A 24,458-nucleotide genomic window follows, 5' to 3' on the forward strand; every position below is an offset into this window, starting at 1 on the left:
ACTCCAGCTCTGTTGAGCAAAGAGAGTCTTTGGGTGCCTGACAATCCTCCCCCCAGCCCATGTCTCTTGTAAGCAGCCTCGGGCTGCCTGTCTCTTTGTTAACAGGGTGACAGCAATGTGACACTGTGAAAATAATTACTAACAAATCATGGTGGTGACTACAAACAGCTCACCATCTTCAGAGGTATGTCAGGGAGCATTAGAGCACGACCGCAGGAGATGCATGGAGGCTGAGGTACTTTGTCTCAGTTCTGGGATATTTGCAGACCATACCTTCCCACCACTTTCTCAGTAAATCCACTGTGGCAAAAATATAGATGGTCAAATGGGCTTGATAGCAAGCTAAGAGGTACACAAGAAACATTGCAAATCACTTTACGAAATTGTCATGTGGGAGCAGGATACATTGGCTATAGGCTCATGCCGGTTCAGCCTATTGTCAAGTGACTGCACTATCTTGTTTTGGCATTTTTGGTGTTTACTAAAAAGCAGAGAAGTTACCAAAGGCTTAGAATGCATCATTTGGTGAACAGGAGTTGAAGAAATGCTGTGTATAATCACTAGGAGGAATAAAAATGTGATTTCTATAGCTTTCTAAGCAAAAGTGAACAGAGTGCAAAAATATAACCTATGAGAGTGTAGAAATGAACAGGGTGTGAAGGCAGGTTTATTTATTTATTTGAGTAATTATATGACACCCTTTATCTAAAAATCTGACTAATTTACTTGAAAATAAATTTAAGACAGTACAGTAGAGTCTCACTTATCCAACATTCGCTTATCCAATGTTCTGGATTATCCAGCGTAGTCTGCCTCCTGCCCGGATCCCCAGATGTCTCTCTAGGCAGCCAGGACTGAACTTTTTGCTCATTTAATTTATGACAATATTGTTACTGTAAGTTTGTTTTATGCAATTCTATCTTTATTTGTAGTCAATTTGTTAGTAGCCAGTGTTTTTGTAGTCAATGTTTTTAATATATTGTGATGTTTTGGTGCTAAATTCATAAATACAGTCATTGCTACATAACGTTACCATCTACTGAACTGCTTTTTCTGTCAGTTTGTTGTAAAACATGATGTTTTGGTGCTTAATTTGTAAGATCATAGCATAATTTGACATTTAATAGGCTTTTCCTTAATCCCTCCTTATTATCCAACATTTTCGCTTATCCAGCGTTCTTCCGGCCTGTTTATGTTGGATAAGTGAGACTCTACTGTAATTACAAAAGTGTAAAAATATTAAAATTCCATACCATAGTTTCTCAGTTAAAACAACATTGAATAACTCAATTATAAAACACTAGCTGTTCCCGGCCACGCGTTGCTGTGGCGAAGTATGGTGGTATGGGAAATAAAGTATTGAGGAATTGATGGTAGTTAAGGTAAAGGGTAAACGTTTTCCCCTGACTCTGGGGGTTGGTGCTCATCTCCATTTCTAAGCTGAAGAGCCGGCGTTGTCCGTAGACTCCTCCATGGTCATGTGGGATGACTGCATGGAGCGGCGTTACCTTCCCGCCGGAGCAGTACCTATTGATGAACTCACATTTACATGTTTTTGAACTTCTGGGTTGGCAGAACCTGGGGCTAACATTGGGGGCTCTCTCCGCTCCCCCAATTCAAACCTGCGGCCTTTCGGTCCAGAAGTTCAGCAGCTTAGCGCTTTAACATGCTGCGCCATCAGGGGATATTATTTCCTAAAGGTTGTGAATATACAATATTTCTGATGGGTTTTTTTTGTCTGTTGGAGGCAAGTATGAATGCTGCAATTAGGAAAAATGATTAGGATGTAATGGCCTTGCAGCTTTAAAGCCTGGCTGTTTCCTCCCTGAGTGAATTTTTTGTTGGGAGGTGTTAGCTGGCCCTGATTGTTTCCTGTCTGGAATTCCCTTGTTTTCAGAGTAGTGTTGTTTGCGATATTTTATGTGCTTCTACTGTCTGTGGCCCTGAGAAAACAGAGGATTTGCCAGACTTTGATGATGGAAATACTTTGTTGGGAGGTGTTAGCTGGCCCTGATTGTTTCCTGTGTGGAATTCCCCTGTTTTCAGAGTGTTGTTCTTTATTTAGTGTTCTGATTTTAGAGATTGTATTGTTCTGTTTATTATACCACATTAATTTTTATATATTCTGATTTTAGTGTTTTTGAATACTTGGAGCCAGGTTGTATTCATTTTCATGGTTGACCGCAACACAATAATAATAATAATAATAATAATAATAATAATCATCATCATCATCATCATCATAATAGTAATAATGACTTTGGTAATACACAGTTCTTCACTCTCTTCTCAGCTTCCATTCTGGAAGAATCCTTTCTTGGGAGGTGTTAGCTGGCCCTGATTGTTTCCTTTGAGGAATTTCAAATTTCCCTGCTTTCAGACTGTTGGTCTTTATTTACTGTCCTGGTTTTAGAAATTATATTGTTCTGCATTATTCTATCCCAGTAATTATTTCATATTAAAGTAGAATCTCACTTATACAACATTCGCTTATACAATGTTCTGGATTATCCAACGCAGTCTGCCTTTTTGCAGTTTGCCCAAAATCCTTAATAACAACAAAGCTTTAGTTTGGCACTGAAATTATTCCAACATTGGTGCTGATTGAACCTCTGGTGGAGGGCACATTGTACAACTGGGATGCCACTTCAGAAAAGGCCATCTCCTGTAGCCCTCCACAACATGTTTGCCTGACTGATGGGATACAAAGATTGACCCCTCCAACAGACTTCAGTTTTTAAGTAGATATTTATCAAGAGAGAGGCTCCCTCATGTATCAAAGCCTCAAGCCATTTAAAGTTTTCAACATTTCACCAGTATCCTGAATTTAGATCAGAAACATGGTGGTGGCAAGTGCAATTCCTTCAGAATTGGTATTGTATGATATGTGAATGGAATCCCAGTGAGTAGTTTAACATTTTGCACTTACTGCTGTTGCCAAGTCATTTTCTAGGGAAGCCTCATTGAAATTGGGAAGTTTTCACTGTACTATTGTGGCTACGTTAGGACCACAGATTTTCTGTGGGGCTCTAGTGGCCAGGAACAGTCTAGGATTCATCTCAGACTATGCAACTGCTCCTTCAGGGAGAGTGCAATTCCCTTCACAACAGGTTACCCATCAATTCACAGAGCCTCAGAATTCATCTTCAGTTTGTTCACTCTTGTTTAGCCCATTACAGTAGCTAGGCATCATTCCAACACCTCTACAGTCCAGCTGACTTCAATGACAAGTAGACCTGTGTGTCATCAGCATATTGATGGCACCCAACACCCAAAGTACCAATGATTTCTCCCAATGGCCTTATATAATTGAACATTATGGGAGCCAAGATGTTGCACCCCACAGCTCTATGGCCATAAGGCTGAGCAAGAGTCTCCTAACGCTACTGTGTGGAATTGATCTTGCAGATAGGAGTGGAACCACTGTAAAACAGTCTGCTATTTGCTAGAGCTGTTCCAATGAGGTACTATGACCAATCGTATGAAATACTGCTGAGATATCTGGGAAGGTCAATGCAGTAGTATTGCCTCTGTCATTCTGTTAGATCATTAGCCAGAGCAGCCAATAATGTCTCAGTAGTCTAGCCTGGTCTGATATCAGACTGAAATGGGCTCAGAAAATTTGTTACTACACATGAAGTATTTTGAAGAAGTAGGATATTGGTGATAGTGCAGTTGTTTTTACGTGCCTCTGGGTCCAGGGAGGACCTCCTCAGGAGTAGGCACTCTACAGTCCCCTTTAAGGCAGGCTTAAAGAGGAGCTCTCTTGGGTTATGTGCTTAGATGAGGCTGACTTGTGAGGGCGGATGATGGGTATTGTAAATGAAATTGTAGAGAAAAAAATAGTGTGGATTTGGATCCCTGTGTTCCCTAGCTTATTGTGATAGGCAACACCTTCCTCCATTTCCCTTCATATACCTAAGCCATTATTTCGCTTTTGCATGTAGTAGTATTGTAGCTCACACATTGAGCTGTATGACAAATGCAAGAGTGAGGGGAAGGGTCAAGGAAAGGAAAGCATTCAGGGTAGTTTAAAAATCTCCCCCTTGCTAAACTCATGTAATATTTATGGAAGTGTTAAAGAGTCAGATGCAGTGACCTCTGGGTTGTGCAGTTAAACAGCTCCTGCCTCCCCCCCCCTGCAATTTAATTGCTGCACTTGTCCTTTGCTCTGGAGGTTTTTCAATGGAAGAACATATGCTAATGTCAGCCAGCTCTAGGATAGTTATTTTTTTCTCTTACTACATATCAAGAATAAAACAAATCTGCTTGTAGGAATCCACATGTCAAAGAAGGCTGCTGTTGAGATGTCTGTTTTGCTGACAGCAGCTGGGAATATGTTGCTGAGAATATGGGAGCGGGTGGTGTGCTGCCAACATGGGAGGTTTGTCTGTTGTGTTACTGGTACTGTGCAGCTTTCCTGCTTAACTCTTCTGCACTTTGCCACCATTCTGCATTTTATGGAAATGCTGTCTTGACTCTTCATTGAGGAGAGATTATCTGTTCTACTTGATTTGTGTGAACTATGGTATCAAAATGATCTTTAATCTTCATTTTTGGATGCAGGGTGGTGATTTGCGGACTGTCCAGTTCCCCGGCATGCTTTGTAACTTGGTAGGGATGTAGCCATTTTGGTGAGGTGTTGGTGGGAAAAGCTTCATCTCTTGGGCACTAGTCAGTCCCCTGGAACTGCATTAAACATGGGTATTATTTTGGTTGCAGAAATCCTTTGATGGAAAAAAAAATATAAACTCTCTACAGCAATTTATAGAGGTGGGTACACATTCTGGATTAAGGTACTTCGTTATTACTCCCCCCCCCCCCAAAAAAAAAATTGGAATCATGCACTTCTTTTGAGGATTGTGGTGTTGAACTCCTGTTTTCACTTTGAAGTAAATCCTTGCTGTGTGCACTTTTTATTTACATGTCAAATTGCAATTTCAGGATTGTGGTTTTAAGGATTTTGATTCTATTTGTCAATGTGGAACTTGAGGAAGAAATACCTGTTTTGGATGTGGATGTGGGGGAGTTTTTTTTTTTTTGCACATGCAGAACTGGCCACAGGAGTTCTAGAGTCTAAATCAGGCATGGGCAAACGTCGGCCCTCCAGGTGTTTTGGATTTCAACTCCCACAATTCCTAACTGTTGGCTGGTAAGAATTGTGGGAATTGTGGGAGTTGAAGTCCAAAACACCTGGAGGACCAACGTTTGCCCATGTCTGGTCTAAATCTTCTAGTATCTTTTGTATTTTCTTTATTTTTATATTTTTATAATGAAATTCTTGTTTAATAAGAACTCTAGGTAGTTCACAAATAGATGGAATACACGGAATATGAAATGGAGTAAATCCAGCATTAGAAAATATACTACAATTACAAGCTTAAAAGCTGTCTCTGAATTATATATCTGTCTGAAAGATTGCTAAAACAGAGATCTTCATCCAATGCAAACACCTCTTTACCTTCTTGGATAGTATGGTAGGAGGTGACTGAGGTTGCACACAAAAATCCCTCGGAATACCTGTGGTCCCAAAATTTGTTTAGTGTGTTATTCAGCCATGATCTATGCTTTCCCCTTTCTTATTACAAAGTCTCTGTATTGTTACTAATGGAGCATGGTTGCATTTTTGCTGCTGGTCAGCCCTCATTAATATCTAGCGGTGACAGGTTGACATTTGTCGGGAAAACTTTCACTTACCTTCATGTTGTGTACTAAGGCTATTATAAATTGTGGCTTTGTGATGCCCAGCTCTGAAATAGTTATTGGTGTCTCATGAATAGGGAAAGGTGTGGGAGAAGGACATAGTTGGCTCCTGAATTGCTGGAGGTGATGAGGAAAAGCAGCAAGGAGGGAAAGAAAAACTTTGTGATATGAAATTTCATTCTGTGTGACAATAAGGGGAAAATGTAGCTTTAGAGGGATACTTTGAGTGGACATGTTTTGTGGTTTCCCACCATGGTTTTAAGCAAAGATGTATGTGATGGATGTTTATGGAAGTGGAAATATAGGGAATTGAGTCAGTGAGAGAGTTGTGTAAAGAGGTTTGTGTAGATTGGGAGAGGGTGATGCATTTCTGATCCTAATGTAGAGTTACAGGCATTATTTGTATAGGAGGATATGGCACAGAATAGCAGAGTTCATAGAGGTTGTAGTCGGTAACCTTGTTTGAAAAATCCTCCTGAAAGAAGTTAAACAACAAAATGATTTAAAGATTATATGGCTCAAGAAAAACAAAGATTAAAAATATAGGTCAATCCAAGCACATTTAAAAAGTATCCCCCAGAGAAGAAACAAAGAAGAGAAGAAGCAAGAGTTTACAAAGAAAATGTAGAAGAAACAAATAGAACCACTGCAAAGGAGATCGAAAGTCAACAATTTCCCCTCAACATCCCTATTCTCCCCCCTTTTTTTCTCCCCCCCCCAGGACTTTTTTCTACCTCGCCCCCCCCCCCCCCCCCAATCATTTAGTCTTGCTCCTGGGGTCTGTAAACACCTAGACCTTTCCGCTACCCAAATTATCCCCTTTCTGTTTTTAATTTTGATGTTAAAAAAACTTTTTCAATGAAATTAATTTTTAAAAAGGAAGAAAAAGATTGAATAATGAGTAAATAAGGCAGGCCTTTCATCTACAGATTGTAGCTACCGTGTTTCCCCAAAAATAAGGCAGTGTCTTATAATAATTTTTGCTCCCAAAGATGCTCTAGGACTTATTTTCAGGGGATGTCTTATTTTTCCAAGAAGAAGAATTTGCATTTATTGTTGAACAAAAAAAAAAGAACATTGATTATATACTGTACAGTAGTTGTCATCACAAACCAGAATAACCAGACAAACTGTGAATCTTATCAAGAATTTCTTGTTACTACCATTATTTCCATGTACAACAATCTGTGGTATGTACATTTACCGATCCTGCAAGCTCTGGTGTTCTGTTTGGTGGGCATGCTTCCAAACACAAACTTTGCTAGGTCTTACTTTTGGGGGAGGCCTTCTATTTAGCAATTCAGCAAAACCTCTACTAGATCTTATTTTCTGGGGATGTCTTATTTTAGGGGAAACAGGGTATGTGTTTTATATATTTAAAATATGGATATTACTATTATTTCCCACATTTGTACCCTGTCTTTCTCACCCCAAAGGGGACTCAAGGCGGCCTCACAACAGGCAACCATTTGATGCCACTTTATATCTGAAGATCTCTTCTCATAATAAAAAAACCAATTTAAAACAATAAAAAATTAAATTTCTCAGGTCCTTTTCTCTCACCCATTTTCTTAAGTGACTCTTATTCAGTGGTAGATCTTGGGGAAAAAGCTGTAACTATTTTCAGGGTTGGAAGCCATAGTTCATTAGTATCTGGACAGCTAATAGACGGCATGAGCTGTGCTTTTCTTTCTCTGTTTGGGAGGTTTATTCATGCATACGGATGTATGAGACTGAAATGCACTATACTATCCGGCTGTGCTGTGACATTTGGGAGGCATAGAGTAGGAAGACTTGTCATAAGTTGGTACGAAAATATGAAGCACAGTTTTAATTCCATGACTTCCAGCATGCATATTGCTTCCTCTTGTAACCACTTGGTAATATTTTTTGTGTGTGTCAGGAGCGACTTGAGAAACTGCAAGTTGCTTCTGGTGTGAGAGAATTGGCCGTCTGCAAGGACGTTGCCCAGGGGACGCCCGGATGTTTTGATGGTTTATCATCCTTGTGGGAGGCTTCTCTCATGTCCCTGCATGGATCTGGAGCTGATAGAGGGAGCTCATCCGTGCTCTCCCCGGGTGGGATTCGAACCTGGCAGCTTGCAGATCAGCAACCCAACATTCAAGTCACAAGGCTTTAATCCACTATGCCACCGGGGGCTCCACTTGGTAATTTGGTAATTAAAAACTTGATAATTTGTAACACTGCTGTCCCTTCTAGTTGGCTGGAGACTACTAAGATGACTCCAGGAAAATAATTAAGCCTACCATTGGGTAAAAGAGGAGAATGGAAGTGGTCCTGATAGGAAGTGTTGTAGTAAAGTTCTACAGTTAATTTAAAACAAGTCAGCAGAGTATAAGATGGCTCTTTGACCACACTATCAGTAAGTTGAAGACTTGTAATAAGCTTCAAAAGTGCTGCTAGGCTGTTGGAGAGCATCTCTAACATAATTTAGAGTATCTTGCACCTGTGTATCTTAGATTTTCTCAAGGAATGAAGGCTTGAAAAAGCTGAAATCAGTTTATCAAGACCTAAACTTTAGTGCTTACTTGCATACTAAATACAGACAGGAATGAATATCAGAGTAAAATCCTTTATATTGAGCAGTCGCACTCCCCTACACTGGATTCTTTCTCTTCATTTTCTTAAAAGACATATCTTGTCCCACAATTTATCACCTAACTATCCCAAGCAAGTTATAGACTTTCTCACTGGTAGTTTTCCCATGTTCTTTCAAAAATCTAAGTTCTTGAATAACAGCTCTGCCTGTCTTGAGATTGCAAATTAATCTTGGATTAAGGCATAGCAGTGAATCTTTGATACTGCTTCTCACGTACTTACAACTTCTAAACTTTCCAAACAGATCAGCAGCCTAGTACGCCTGAAGGCATACATGGCCATGATTTTTGTTCCCTCTCTTTTATAGTACATAAATAGAAGGAGAAATGTATGGCTTTTCTCTTAGGTGTAGAAAACAGATTGTGTCATTCTGTTTTCTCTTTTACCTGCAGCATCCTTATTTCACATAGTTGGTGTGAAAGTCGGTGCCTTTCCTTCAAGGCTCCATTAAATATTATGTGCTTATAGGATGATACATAAATATTCTAAAATAATAAATAAATAAAAATATTAGAACATGGTATAAACTTATTTGAAACAAATCTTCAGACCAGGGAGGTACAGCACTCTATTTGTCTCCTCCCTTTTATGACTTTGTTGCACTACCTGTCTGAAGCGTCCTTTACTGAAGCAGCAGTTTTCTGTATGTTTTCAGAAGAAGATAGTATATGGGATCCTATTAATGCCCATTACCAAGCCTTTGAGTCTCAAGATTTAATGCTCCCCTTCTCTAAAGGAGAAGATTTTTTTCTAAAACGGCAACCTCAGCAGCAATGAATCTAGCTGGAAATTGTCCTGTTTTCTTGGGATTCTGACATTCTGAACCCAGAAGCAGATGGACATTAACTGTCTGATTAGTTGAAAGACTTGCACATTAATTTTTTATACACTCAGACCACCTGAGTGACTGGATTCAATTACAGCCCCCCTCTCTTTCTTTTTATCCCCTCCTCCCATTTTATTAATGTGGCTGCTCTGTAGAGGAAATGGAGGGACCTGTTGAAATGTGAAACCCTTATTTCTTAGTGTGACCCCCTAGATAATTAGGGTTAAATTGATATGCTATCACACCAGTGTCACATTTTATCTGCTTCTGTTTGTACAAGAAGATACAATGGTGGAGGAAGGACCAATTTGTGCCCTTCTCTCACTAACCAGGCTGAGATAAAAGGTGTGACTGGGACGATAACATCCTTGCCTTGCACTCTTTTATTGTTGCTCAATTTGTTGCCCACCCCCCCAAACCCTGTTTTTTCATTCTTTCAATACCCTTGGCCATATTTTAGCTTCATGCCATTGCATAATTATGCCCTGCTAAATGTGTGTGCGTTATCAGCAACTCTGGCTGACAGCCTTGCCTGATAACCAAATTCTTGTCCATCCATCATTAGCTGCCTCTCCTCAACTTAAGGAAAGTGATAGCCAAAGCATAGCTGTTTATCACCACCAAGCTGGGCTTTTCTATCATTTCTGAAAGAAAGGAGAGTGGGCTTCAATGGGAGAAAGCAAGTCAATTTGCATACCTTTCTCTTTGCTAGCCTTTCAGTGTGGCAAGAGTGCTGTGTATAGTATGTTCTAAAAGCTCTCTCACATGAAGGTAGCTTGAAATTTGACTTTTATTGTCTTTTATTTGATCGTTTAAATTTTAGTTTCTAGGTATTATGACTACAGAGTAATTTTTTAATTTATTTGGTTGTTGGAGATTTGGTGGATGCCCCTTGGAGAGGGCACAAAGCAGAGCATGAAGGGAAGACTCATTTGTTGCTTTTCTTCCCAACATCTGCTGTTCAGAATTGCTCTACTGTCTCTGATCCTGGAGGTGCCATAAAACTATCATGAATTAGTAGACAATGATATACCCACTATCCATGATTGTGTCTAATCCTTCTCTTAAAACCCATCTGAATTGGTTTCTACTGCCATAGATTGTAGAACCAAACCTTCTAGTTTAAATAGGCATCATGTGGAAAAGTTCCTCCTTTCATCTGTCCTCCTGAAACTCCTTACACTTACATTTTAACATTATATAGATACCCATAAAGGCATTGTAATAATGATGATGTTGTGATCAGTCCTTTTTCTGTTAATCCTTAGTGTTGAATTTGCATTTTTCATAATTACTACATAATTAGTCAGTGGTTTATTTTTTGTTGAGTCTCTACAACAAAATGTGTTTCACAGGTCAAACTATCAGTGTCCCAGTGAATTTGGGTGCAGGACTACTTCAATTGTTTTTTGTTTCTATTGCACAGAATTTTATATATCTATATATATAAAAGGGTAATGAAATTTCGGCCTAGGACAAAACAACAAAACTACACATCCCAGAAACACTAAACTTGGCAGCACAACCCGTCATCCATGCCTCTACATTCATACAACAAAAAGAAAAGAAATATAAAGTCCTCATTAGAGGGAGAGGAATAATTGTTTTTATCCAATTGCTGCCAATTAGAAGGCTAAGCTCCACCCACTTGGTCTGCTGTCAGTTAGAAGGCTAAGCTCCACCCACTTGGTCTCCTAGCAACCCACTCAACCCAGGGCCACTTCAATCAGGCCTCTTCCACACTGCTTATAAAATACAGATTATCTGATTTCAACTGGATTATATGGCAGTGTAGACTCAAGATGAGCACCAAGCCCCAGAGTCAGACACTGGACTTAATGTCAGGGGAAAACCTTTACCCTTTACCTTAACTACCACCAATTCTCAATACTTTATTTCCCATACCACCATACTTCGCCACAGCAACGCGTGGCCGGGCACAGCTAGTGTGTATGTGTGTGTGTGTGTGTGTGTGTGTGTGTGTGTGTGTGTGTGTATATATATATATATATATATATATATATATATATATATATAAATTTTGGCCTAGGACAAAACAACAAAACTACACATCTCAGAAACACTAAACTTGCCAACACAACCCCTCATCCATGCCTCTACGTTCATACAACAAAAAGAAAAGAAAAATAAAGTCCTAATTAGAGGGAAAGGAATAATTGTTTTTTATCCAATTGCTGCCAGTCAGAAGGCTAAGCTCTGCCCACTTGGTCTCCTAGCAACCTACTCAGCCCAGGGGACAGGTACAGTTAGGCCTCAGGCCTCTTCCACACTGCCTATAAGATACAGATTATCTGATTGTAACTGGATTATATGGCAGTGTAGACTCTAGGCCCTTCCACACAGCTATATTACCCATTTATAATCTTATATTATCTGCTTTGAACTGGATTATCTTGAGTCCACACTGCCAGATAATTCACTTCAGTATGCATTTTATACAGCTGTGTAGAAGGGGCCTCATATAATCCAGTTCTAAGCAGATAATAGAAGATTATAAATATACAGTAGAGTCTCACTTATCCAACATAAACAGGCCGGCAGAACGTTGGATAAGTGAATATGTTGGATTAGAAGAAGGGATTCAGCAAAAGCTTATTAAACATCAAATTAGGTAATGATTATACAACTTAAGCACCAAACATCATGTTATACAACAAATTGGACAGAAAAAGTAGTTTTCAGTAATGCTATGTTGTAATTACTGTATTTACAAATTTAGCACCAAAATATCACAATGAATTTAAAACATTGACTACAAAAACATTGACTACTAAAAGGCAGACTGCGTTGGATAATCCAGAACACTGGATAAGCGAATGTTGGATAAGTGAGATTCTACTGTAATATGAAATAATTATTATGGTAATCCAGTCCAACCCAATTCTGCCATGGAGGACACAATCCAAGCATGCCCAGCCTCTTAATAATAATAATAATAATAATAATAATAATAATAATAATAATAATAATAATAAGGAAACCGATGAAACCATTGATCATATCCTCAGCTGCTGTAAGAAAATTGCACAGACAGACTACAAACAGAGGCACAACTATGTGGCCCAAATGATTCATTGGAACCTATGCCTCAAGTATCACCTCCCTGCAGTTAAGAACTGGTGGGATCACAAACCTGCAAAAATATTGGAAAATGAACACGCAAAGATACTGTGGGACTTCCGAATCCAGACTGACAAAGTTCTGGAACACAACACACCAGACATCACAGTTGTGGAAAAGAACAAGGTTTGGATCATTGATGTTGCCATCCCAGGTGACAGTCGCATTGAAGAAAAACAACAGGAAAAACTCAGCCGCTATCAGGACCTCAAGATTGAACTTCAAAGACTCTGGCAGAAACCAGTGCTGGTGGTCCCAGTGGTGATGGGCACACTGGGTGCCGTGCCAAAAGATCTCAGCCGGCATTTGGAAACAATAGACATTGACAAAATTACGATCTGCCAACTGCAAAAGGCCACCTTACTGGGATCTGCACGCATCATCCGAAAATACATCACACAGTCCTAGACACTTGGGAAGTGTTCGACTTGTGATTTTGTGAAACGAAATCCAGCATATCTATCTTGTTTGCTGTGTCATACAACGTCGTTGTGTCAATAATAATAATAATAATAATAATAATAATAATAATAATATCATACAATCATAAGGTTAGGAGACACCCCTAAGGATCATCCTGTTCAACTTCCTTCTACCATGCAGGACGACACAAACCAAGCACTCCTGACAGATGGCCATCCAAGATCTGCACAGTAATAATACAAATCGAATCATAGAATCAGACAGTTAGGAGAGACCCCTAAAGGCCATCCAGTCCAACCCAACTCTGCCATTGGACGATACAATCCAAGCACTCTCAATAGATGGCCAGCCAGCCTCTCAATAAGAATAAGAATATCATACAATCCGAAGGTTAGCAGATACCCCTAAGGATCATCCAATTCAACTTCCTTATATCATGCAGGAGGACACAATCCAACCACTCCTGACAGATGGCCACCCAGTATCTGCACAATAATAATACACATCGAATCATAGAATCAGACAGTTAGGAGACACCCCTAAAGGCCATCCAGTCCAACCCAATTCTGCCATGCAGGACACAATCCAAGCACTCCCAACAGATGGCCACCCAGCCTCTCAATACTAATACTAGTACTAATAATAATAATAACAACAACATCATCATACAATCCTAAGGTTTGGAGTAACCCCTAAGGATCATCCAGATCAATTTCCTTCTACCATGCAGGAGGACACAATCCAAGCACTCCTGACAGATGGCCATCCAGCCTCTACATAATGATGATGATGATGATGATAATAGAAGCATAGAATCCAAGAGTTTGGAGAGACCCCTAAGGGCCATCCAGCCCAACCCTTTCTACTATGCAGCAGGACACAATCCAAGCATTCACAACACATGGACAACGTATAAATACTATACAATACTACACAGGGACATAGACCCCCCCTACCCTCACCACTTTCACAGTACACAAACAACCAAATGCATACTAAACATAAAGACAACCATACAACAGACATTCAATACCACCACTACCTCAACAACAAGGCTCCGCAAACAGCCCACACCCAACCCGGAGCCACACAAACTCAAAGACCTCCCCTCACCCTGGAGATCAGCGGACGGTATTTATACATGGCTCTCATGTCTCCTTTCAACCTTCTCTTTGGCAGGTAAACAGACCCAACACTTTAAGATGCTCCTCAGAGGGATTATTCATCCTTTTAGTTGCCCTCTTTCTCTGGACACCTCCCACCTCAGAGTCATTATTATTACTACTACTACTACTACTACTACTATTATTAATATTATTATTATTGCTATTATTATTGAGTTGCTATGAACCATGAAAATGAACTAAACCAGGCTCCCAGCATTACAGAACTCTACAACCAGGACAGTAAATAAAGGACAACACTCTGAAAACGGGAATACTAGACAGGAAGCAACCAGAGCCAGTGAACACCTCCCAACAGAGACTACCTCCAGTGAGAAAACAACAAGGCTATGAAACTACAAGGCTATTACATGCTAATCAAGGGGGCCAATTGCAAGAGCAGGCAGGCAAGAGTTATTTCTCCCACCCTGAACATTATTCCACAGATACATAAACCACACTTGCATGGCTCCTTCCTACCTACAGGGATCCTCTGTTGCTCACCTTGAATAGCACTGAACATCCTTGCAGCTTCAAACACAGGCTGCTTCCCATTACATTAGTTTCCATAACAACAGACTACGCCACACCAACACGTGGCTGAGGACAGCTAGACATATTTCAGACAGGAAACAACCAGAGCCAGCTAACACCTGTCAACAAAGGATTCCCTCTCAGAGTCGTCGTCAGTATTTTCATCATCTTCATCATTAGTCATATCAGTGCATATCTCATCTGTTTATTGCTTTCTATTTCCTCATCATCCCAGGGACCAATTTTTTGGGGGGGGGGAGGGGGGAGGTGTCTTTGAAAAACTCTAAATATCAGTGTCTCCTTATCCATAGGAGCTGAGCAAGTGAAAATCCCAAGTAGAAGATACCAAGTTTCTTGCTATTACCTAGGCCTTTTGTTTCTGAAAATTAACGTTATAGTGAAACCCTTCTCCTCAAGTTGCATTATTAATGGGCCAGACCAGACCCATCTTGTGTCTTTTTTTCTGAAATCTCTGCTCTTAGAAAATAGTTTGCAACAAAGTGCTGGGTCCAAAGTGCATGCCTAATTTGCATATCCAATTGCTTGGATTGTAGTAATTACCATGTGTAAATGGATCTATTAATCACTTATTTAATTAATTTTTGGTCGTTCCTAAGTTTGCCTCATTCATACCCAATCCAGTGTACAGAACATCGCTAAAAATCTTTAGCAAAGCATTAATAAGCAATGCGACCTGTTAACTACCCCATATCAATCAAATTGATTGGAGACAAATGAATCTACATTCCAAAATAAAGGATTCGATGCTTATTCTTTGCCCCTCCAGTAGTAAAGGGCAAGATGGGGGTGTTGAGAGTATATGATCCAACTGCTGACTGTTAGACCCAAGTTCTTATAGCTGGAGGTCTACTTCCTCTGTTCTGTTCCCTTTCCCCAGGGTATTGAGGTCTCTTCCTTCTGGTTGTTGTTTGGCCTCCTAAGAATATCTCTGGGTGTTCAGGATGTGCACATAAACTATGAAGCTTGTACTTTACGCCAATAATCGCTGTGTGATAATCTTGGAAAATTTGCAAGCTGAGTGCACTGAAAATAAAAGTAAATATTATACTTAATGGACACAAATATGGTACCAGTCCTTAGCACTTGGGGAAGAAAATTCTGATATTTTTGCCTAATTGGTTATTGATAGCATTTTTGATCATATTCATCATATTCTTTTTATTATCTGCATTGTAGTTCATTGTTTCCATTATACAGTAGAGTCTCACTTATCCAAGACTCGCTTATCCAAAGTTCTGGATTATCCAAGGCATTTTTGTAGTCAATGTTTTCAATATATCATGATATTTTGGTGCCAAATTCATAAATACAGTAATTACAACATAACATTACTGCGCATTGAACTACTTTTTCTCTCAAATTTGTTGTATAACATGATGTTTTAGTGTTTAATTTGTAAAATCATAACCTAATTTGATGTTTAATAGGCTTTTCCTTAATCCTGCCTTATTATCCAAGATATTCGCTTATCCAAGGTTCTGCCGGCCCGTTTAGCTTGGATAAGTGAGACTCTACTGTACATATCTTTTGTTGTTTTGTCATTTCCTCATTGTTTCTATTTCCTAAATGATTGTTTCTATCCATTTTCATTGTATTTGGTGGTCTTAAAAAAACCCAAAACTCAATGATGCTATATTCTCATGAAACGTGTTAATTTGGATCAGGGCCGTAGCCAGAAAAAAATTTCGGGAGGGGTTTTGAAATTTGGGGGGGGGGGGTTGAACCCCTAGCACCCCCCCCCCCCCCCGGCTACAAACCTGTCAATATCTGCTTGAGATAGTGCCTGGAGGGACTCTTAATGTTTTGTGTCTCATAGACTTAGCATGAGGATTTGGTTAACCAGTTAAAATTCATGAGTAAACCAGGTTTTCTTTTATATCCTGAAAAAATTGGGGGGGGGGGGGTGGTTGAATTGGATTACTTTTTGGAAGAAAAGAGCTTTACATATCAGTGAAAGACATAGGATGATGCAATTGAGGCAGTATCTCACTTCTGTTAAACAAGTTTCCTTTGGAACTGTCTGTTATATGTATTAAAACAATGCCTCTGTATTAAACAAGCTCCCATTAGAACTGTTTGGTGTCATAGCAGTTCTTGTCTGTTGCCCATATTCTAGTCTAGGGCAGAGATAGAAAACTTGTGGTTCTGTAGATCAGAATTCTACTATCCAGTTTCCCTGGATTACAAATCTCACTATCCCTAATCATTGGTCCTAATGGCTAATGCTTGTGGAAACTGGAGTCCAACAAGAGCCACAAGATCTCCATCCATGATCTTGTGTTAGGCTGAGCACCACTATTTGATTTCTGTCAAATGCCAACCAGAGCATTTTTATTATTTCTCCTTTCTTAGATTAAGAACTGTTTAATAAAGCTGACTTTGTTTATCAGGCTGCTCTATCTAAATCCAACTTACTCTTTCCTTTCTTACAGGTTACCTGGACAATGCCAATATTTAGGACTTCCAGTTGCTGATTACTTCAAACAATGGATTAATCTTAAAAAGGTATTTTCAATTGTAAATCTTTGTCGCCCACCCTCACCGGCGTCTCTTCATTTCCTCTTCCTTCTCCCATTCTCCCATTCTCTCTTCCTCTCTTCCTTCAAGAAGGTATTTAATAAGCATTGCTGTTTTGCATTGAAATGAGGAGTTATTTTCTCAGAGGCTGGGGGAAGCGAAGTTCCTATTGTATCTCCTCTAATAGAGTCTTACTGTACTTGATGGAATATGGTCTGCAGCTGAGGAGAATCCCATTGTGGCCACTCTAATGCAGCACCTCTATGCATAATAACTCAGCATTTCTCTGAGAAAGGCTGGGTCAGCTGGAGCATATCCAAGCCTGCTCCCTTTTCCCACTATTTTTACACCCTCTTCCTCCCCTCCCCCCAAGTAAATATTAGCCAGTTGTTCCTCAGCTCTGGAAGTTTTCGGAACAAACAGAAAAAACATTCTGCTTAAGACTGCTTGTTGTATTCACTGTGTGTATGTGTGTGTATATCACACCTCTCCCTATGGTTATGTTACTAAAATCATTGAGACATAGATGCTTTCCTTTTTTTGTTGATTCATACCTCTTGGACACACTGCTTAGGCAACTTGTATCAAGAGAGCCCTCTGTGACAGACATGAGTGTTTCTTATGTATAAATCCTCCAGCAAACCCTAGGTGTTCATAAGAAGGCAGTTGGAAAGTGGGAACTGATGCAGGAAAAGTTGCACTATGCGTGGTAAAGCCATGACTTTTTAGTTCCCTCTGCTTTATGTCAAATGATGCCACTGAATTTAGCTATTTTGCTTGTTACATAGAAGCTTGAAATGTGCCTATAATTTCCCTCTATTTTGTTGTATCCATTTTTGAGAATTGAGGATGAGGGACTTTATGAGCAGCAGCAGAACAAAAATTAACATGATCTGTTCTGTCAAATCAGAGTAGGGCATAAATGTAACAAGGTAAGAAGTTGACAGCGTGTTCCTCCTGAAGCTTGACAAGGGTTTCCTTCATTCTCTGCTGTCAGAGCAAATATCTTGGATTATTGCCAGGCTTTTGCAAATGTAACCTGAAAGCATATTGGGGCATTGTGCAGTTCAGTGACCATTAATGATCGCCATTTGAAGTTCACTAAACTTCTGGTGGATGGGTAGCAATGCTATAACCAGCTGATTGATAGACATACAGAAAAGTCAAATCTGCTCTGTGTAGTGATTTTTGATATTAGCTGGCAGAAACCCTTGACAGTTTAGTACCTCTGGCCATTGGGACAATATGTTCTGTCTTTTGGGCATAATTTTGGACTATCAGGTTCAGCCAATTTGAAAACTGGCTTTTATTCTGTGTAATCAACTTTGACATGCAGACAGGGACATTTTGCTTCTCTTTCAGGGCACAGTTTTACAGTGCAACTGTTTGATAAGAAATCATGATGTATCCGTGTTTCAGAAATGGTCAGGAGAGTGGATCAGTAGAGATCAGAGTTCATATACAGATAAGGTTATCATTTTGAAACTGCTCCTTTTCTTCCTTATACATTGTGGCAAATCATGCTAGGCTATGGCAGAAAGAAACAAACTTACTTTGTATGGGGAGAGTAGGATTTGATTGTGTTCACAACAGTTGCATTTTCCAGATGACCAAGAGGAAAGAGCACGTTCTTAGTTTTAGGCTTAAAAATTCTGAAACCTTGTATGTGAAAAGTTTCCAGAACCCTTATTCCTTGAAGTTAGGCAGTTACTGGAATTAGCGTTCCTAATATTGCACTTTATTTATTTTATTATATGTGCATCCCTCTGAGAATTGACTAAAGGCAGAGCAGGTAGAGAGATTTCCTTTAACACCAGTGGTGGGTGGCTGAGTGTCCAACAGAGAACACTGTTGCTAATGAGTCATCTTTTAGAGCCCATAGAAATGTGGGATGCAGATGGAAGTCTTATGGTGAGAGTGTCTTTTTGTTCAGGAGAGTTCGGAGGAAAGGACTAAGAAATAATGGCAGAAAATCTCAGTGGGGCATGTCTTGTTGAATTATGTTAGAGAAATGGGAGATTGAGTTGGGGTATGCTGAAGGAGGAGAAAGATCTCTTGCCATTATTAGTTAGTTGCAGAAACATATCATCAATCATAACCATTAACTCTATGGTGAACTGGCAAAGCCACACCATTCTTTGTTGCTAAAGTGTTTGAGATAGCAGCTAGATTAACAAAGCTGATGGGAGATCAGAAGAACAAGCCAGCATTAGGGGAACAAACTGGCTTCTTTGGTTGTTGATGAGCTAGATCTTTCCTTGTTCAGAAAAGATGGAATACTTGGTGGTATAACCATGTAATTAGATCTGTTTGGCTTTATTTCAAACAAATACTTTGTTTAAATCAGATGTGTATGTGGGTGCTTAGGTGTTCTACACCAAAGTCTGTAGGGAGACATAGATAATGCATAGTATATATAGTTAGTTACTCCTAGTTACGTATAGTTACTATGAACAAGAAGACATAGTGGAAAACAAAATGAGCAGGTTGTTTATTCAAGAAACCCAAATAGGTCCTGTTTCAACTGTATTTTGTTGGGGAAATCTGGTTTTACTTAAAAAGCTAGGCCATCTGTATTTCAGGAAACATTTGTATCTTGTAACTTTGAATGTCCTTGTGATTCTTGTAGCAAGAGGAACTGCTAGTGTTTCTACACTTATCTTTCAGATCCATGTTACTTTCAGTTACCTATTGTGCGTGTAAGAAAGAAAAGACATTGCTGTAGGAATGGTAAGGTATTTTTAGCCTTTGCTTTATGAGCTAGTACAGAGGTGGGTGAAAAAACACTCTCTGCCCCCATGTAAAGGTTAACAGCAGCCTGATATATGGATGCAAGAGCTGGAAAATGCAAGGCCTTAGGATGGGCAGAAATCACCAGCAATGAAAACAAACCCTGCTTAAAGCTGGATGTGTTGTCAAAAGTTTTACTTTCCTCTGCCTGCCAATGCTTCCTCTCTGCCAAACCCCATTGGCCTCTCACTGACATTTTTAATGTCACTGAGCGATCTTGTATCCTTTTGTGAACTGTCACTTTAGTGAAGACTTGGGGCAAAGAGTTTATCCTGCTCTTTGCTTTGACTAGATCTGTACTGAGAAGAGCTGCTGGAGATATGAATTATATTTGAACGTTCTTCTACATCAGATCTTTCCTTCAACCCTTTCAGTGAGCAGCTACTGAGATAGTTGTTGAGTACTATTGATTGGCTTCTTTTCTGTTGCTGTCAAAAGCTGTACATATGATCAACAGAGGTGCTGTGGGTTAGTATTAATGGATGTTAAGAAAGCTGGAGCTTCTCTTGGTTATTGATGTCCAAGCCTGGAAAAACCAATGCTTGCAGATCAGGATGGAGGAGACATTACAAGATATGTGCCTCAAGAGAGAAATGTATGATGCTCTTCAACCTTTGTTCCAAAACTAATGATCTACATCCACAAAACTGTTTATGATAGTCCTCTCTATACTTTCAAGGAGATGAGATTAGATTAGCCCCCACTCTGTCCGCCTTCTGCAGGGATTTAAAAACCTTGATGTTCCAGTGTGCATTTGAGTGATGGTTCAGTCCTAATTTACTGATAAGGTTTATTCAGCACTTTACCCCAAGCCCCGGACCTATAGTCTGCGTTTTGCACAAGTCTTTGCCCTCTCTAATCTGATCATGCCCAGTATATTCTTGGTTATTGGTTGTTGAGTTGGTTTGATACATTTTATGATGTTTTTATATTCTGCTGATTTCAATTGTTGTAGATTGTTTACATTATATTATATGTTATTATGTTTTTAATCACATATTAGCTTGTAAATTTTCTTTATGCTGGTCTTGGTCCCCATGTAAGCCGCCCCGAGTCCCTTGGTGGTGGGATATAAAAATAAAGTTGGCATTATTATTATTATTATTATTATTATTATTATTATTATTATTATTATTATTATTATTATTGAGTCATAGTTATAGATGAGAATACACCAAAGTGCCTTTATCCCTATGTCTGTCAGTTAAGTCTCTTATCCTGCTGAACTAGGCTTCTGCCTCAGATTGTGGTGGAAGCTCCTTCCTTGGAAGCTTTTAAACAGAGGCTAGATGGCCATCTGTCAGGGGTACTTTAATTGTACTTTTCCTGCATGATGGGGTTGGACTAGATGGTGCATGTGGTGTCTTCCAACTAAATGATTCCATAATATGAAATTTGTGCATTACACTCTTTGGAACATGCATGCATCTCTCTCAATCCGTTCTGGAAAGTGCCGTCAGCATTGATGGTGCTATATAAACGATTGGTAGCAGTAGTTGCCACACAGTAAGATGCAGCTTCTTAGGCTGTATAATAAAGCAGCTTAGATTAAGACTTAGCAAGACATAAAATAATGTTTCATGCAAACAAAGAAAAGGGCTGCATATTCTTCTCTTGTCTTTACTCATGGAAAGAGGAAGAACTCCCGATATTCTTTCCCATTGGATATGGCTGCTAGGATTTCCAATCCAACAACATCTGAAGAGCCAGATGAGTCCCATCCCTGCAGCTAATGTTATTAATGAATTGTACGCATAATGTTGTTGAGTGCTTATGGTGACCTTATCACAAGGTTTTCTTGGTAAGATTTGTTTAGAAACAGGTTTCCTTTGCTTTTCTCTGGGGCTTGCCCAAGTGTGACTTGCCCAAGTTTCCATAGTTGAGTGGGGATTTGAATCTCGGCCTCCAGAGTCATAGTCTAATGCTCAAACCACTACACTGTGCTGCCACTTATTATTCCCATATGTTCTTCACAATTGTGTGATTCACTCATTCAAGTAATGTGCAGAGGTTTTCCACAAGAGGAAGGTCCAAAAATTGGAACTCTCCAGTAATGCTCACACTTTTCTCCATTACTTTTCTTAGCAGAAGTATATAAAATCATGAGTGGAGTAGAAAAAGTAACCTGGAAACAGACTTTTACCCTTTCAAATAGTTACTGCAACTAGTGAACCTCCAATGAAATTAACAAGCAGTTGGTTTAAAACAAGCACATAAACTATTTTTACACAACCCACAGTTTATTTGTGGAACTCTGCTATCAGTGCTGCTAGGCAATAATAATAAAAACTCCTAGACAAATTAATGGAAGATAAGAATATCAATAGTTTTTTTATTAGGAAGCTCAAGGCATCTATCCTAATGGTTAGGGTGTTTCTAAACTTTAAAACTGGTGATTGGAAGTGGATGTCTAGGAATTGACTACTTTAGTATATTTTCACGAGGATTTTTAGTTTGGTTATTAGGAGCAATGGGGCATAGTGCTATAGGGATTGTTGGCCTGGTCAAGGCTTTTGTTATTTGCCATCAAGTCAACTTCAACTTGACCCAATAAATGAGAGACCTTTAGAAACCTTGATTTGCTTATATATTACAAGCCAGAGCCAAGATTTCCTTGATTGAATCAATACACTTTTAATGTAGATTCCCTCTTGTCCTGCTATGGATTGTTTTATCATAGGATTCTCAAGGTAAAAGCCATCTGAAATGGTTTGCCATTGCCTTCTTCTGTACAGCATTAAGTCCTTCAGCTGTCTCTTATAGTTGCTTCACCAGTTTTACACCCACACCCCCTCCTTATTGTTGTTGCTCAGTAGCTATTTGGGGAGCAGGTAAAGACATTAGATTTGCATACATTTACTGCCAGACAAAAAATGTTCCACACCATTAATTAACTGCCGTGTGCATGGTAAGCTAAAACACTGTGTAACCTAGAGGCTGCTCCTATACTAGAAGACTGTGGAACCAAAACCATAAGTTAGTTGCTCGAAGCTGTCACTTGATACTTCCCATTGTTGTCATATGCCTGATCTCACCATCTTCCAGTCTGACTTGACTTTGATTATTTTAGGATTGAATTTCGCAATTTAATTATCTGTGTCATTTTGAATTTTTTTTCTTACAAAATGGCTACTCCTTCAACCCAGCAGCTATCCAAAGCACCTGAGAAGTTGAGACGGGTGATCATGTTATGGCTCAAAGGATATTCATTACTGGCCAATCACAAAGAGCTAGAGTGGATGCATTGATCTGGTCCAGAGGGGCAGATGTGCTTCCTATCCCCCTCCTGGAAGCCTGTTTAGGACCAGCTTTCTACCACTTTGCCTTTAAATCTGTCACACAGCTGTCTTGAACTCTAGAAATCTTTTCACTCTCTCCCTCCCCTTGTTAACATGTGTTGCCTTTGGGGTAATCAGGGAAAAAATATTATGTCCTTTTACAATTACCGGGTTTTGGAATATTAAAATGTCTCGCTGCATCGGCAGTGTTATTTTGATTGGTATTCTAACCTTTGACTAGCCCATAAAGCGAGCCGCTCTTCGAGCCAATATTGCAGGACTGAAATTTAATTCCGAAATGATTCCAGATAATAGGGAGACAGATAATATATGCATGAAGGATATTATGTTTGGACTAAATGCAGCAGGGCCAGGGCTTGGGAGTTGAATAATAGCCCAGAGTGAGTTATAATCTGTGGGACAGAAATACCTTACTGTCAGGGCTATGAGAGGAACTCTTAAATCAAAGAGAGAGAGAGCTTGCGGGTAGTCATTGGATATAGAAAGGGCATCCAGGAAAAGCCTTAAAGAAATGGAATCCTCTCTGTCCTGTTGCAGGACACACTGTGAAGGGTCTATTTGATTACCGGGCTTCCGAAAATGTGTAAATTTTTAAAATACATATTTACAAATAATAGTTGTCTTTGTGGTTGGGAATGCGAGGTTTGAACTCAAAACTTGGTGCATTTCTCCATTTGCCTAAAATTGCTGTTTAACCATTGGTGACTCGTTGCTCCACTTTCTTAAAATAAACAACACGAATGAAGAATCAAGGATAGTGCTATGATTTTGTGTTTCCTCCATATTAGAGTCCTGGTTACTTAATAAATGAAGATACAGTATTTGAGAGAGTCACCAAATCCTCCAAACAAGTTTTATAAGCATTTTACAGTCTTTTGAAAAGTTATTGTCCAATGGTTTGTTTTTTAAATTGAAATTTGATTTGTGCTACTCTCCTCTTAGATTGTCAAAAATCCCTGTATATAACTCTATATGGGGCAGTCAGCTTATGTTGTTAGTTTATATAAACCTCTAGCCTGTTTAAACTGTTCAGATCAATTGTCAGCCCTTTGAGCTCTTGGATCAAATTAAATAATGATTATGTAGGTATTGGACATATTAAGAAAATAGTTGTGGACTGATCTTGATAATAACTGCTTTTTGAAAGCTAGCATGAAGGCTCTAGCGGTGATGAATGGAGCTTTTGGGGCGAACATAGATGAGGAGCTCAGTGATATAGCAGCTGAACAAGACACTGGTGACAGTCTTCAGAATTATGTCAGGTGTTATTTCCTGTGGGGATATTATGAAATACTTCAAAGGATGTTTGCTGATAAGATGTCCTAGAAACTGCAAGAGAATGTAGAATTAGCCAGAATCCTTGTTGCCTGATAGGGGGTGGGTAGCTGCTGTTCACCTTAGATATTTTTTAGAACCACGGCA

General features: G+C 39.4%; 1 protein-coding gene across 4 annotated transcripts in view; it reads left to right on the top strand.

Moving 5' to 3' along the window:
* eri3 (ERI1 exoribonuclease family member 3) overlaps window positions 1–24,458 on the top strand; it is a 283,942-nt gene that overhangs the window by 79,947 nt on the left and 179,537 nt on the right. For all 4 annotated transcript variants that reach the window (XM_008109512.3, XM_062978374.1, XM_016993221.2 and 1 more), the window contains exon 6: window positions 16,863–16,935. In XM_008109512.3, the coding sequence (XP_008107719.1) occupies window positions 16,863–16,935 (73 nt within the window). The remainder of the gene's footprint in view (window positions 1–16,862; window positions 16,936–24,458) is intronic.

Source organism: Anolis carolinensis, chromosome 4, assembly GCF_035594765.1.
Source record: "Anolis carolinensis isolate JA03-04 chromosome 4, rAnoCar3.1.pri, whole genome shotgun sequence".
In the NCBI taxonomy this organism is placed as follows: domain Eukaryota; kingdom Metazoa; phylum Chordata; class Lepidosauria; order Squamata; family Dactyloidae; genus Anolis; species Anolis carolinensis.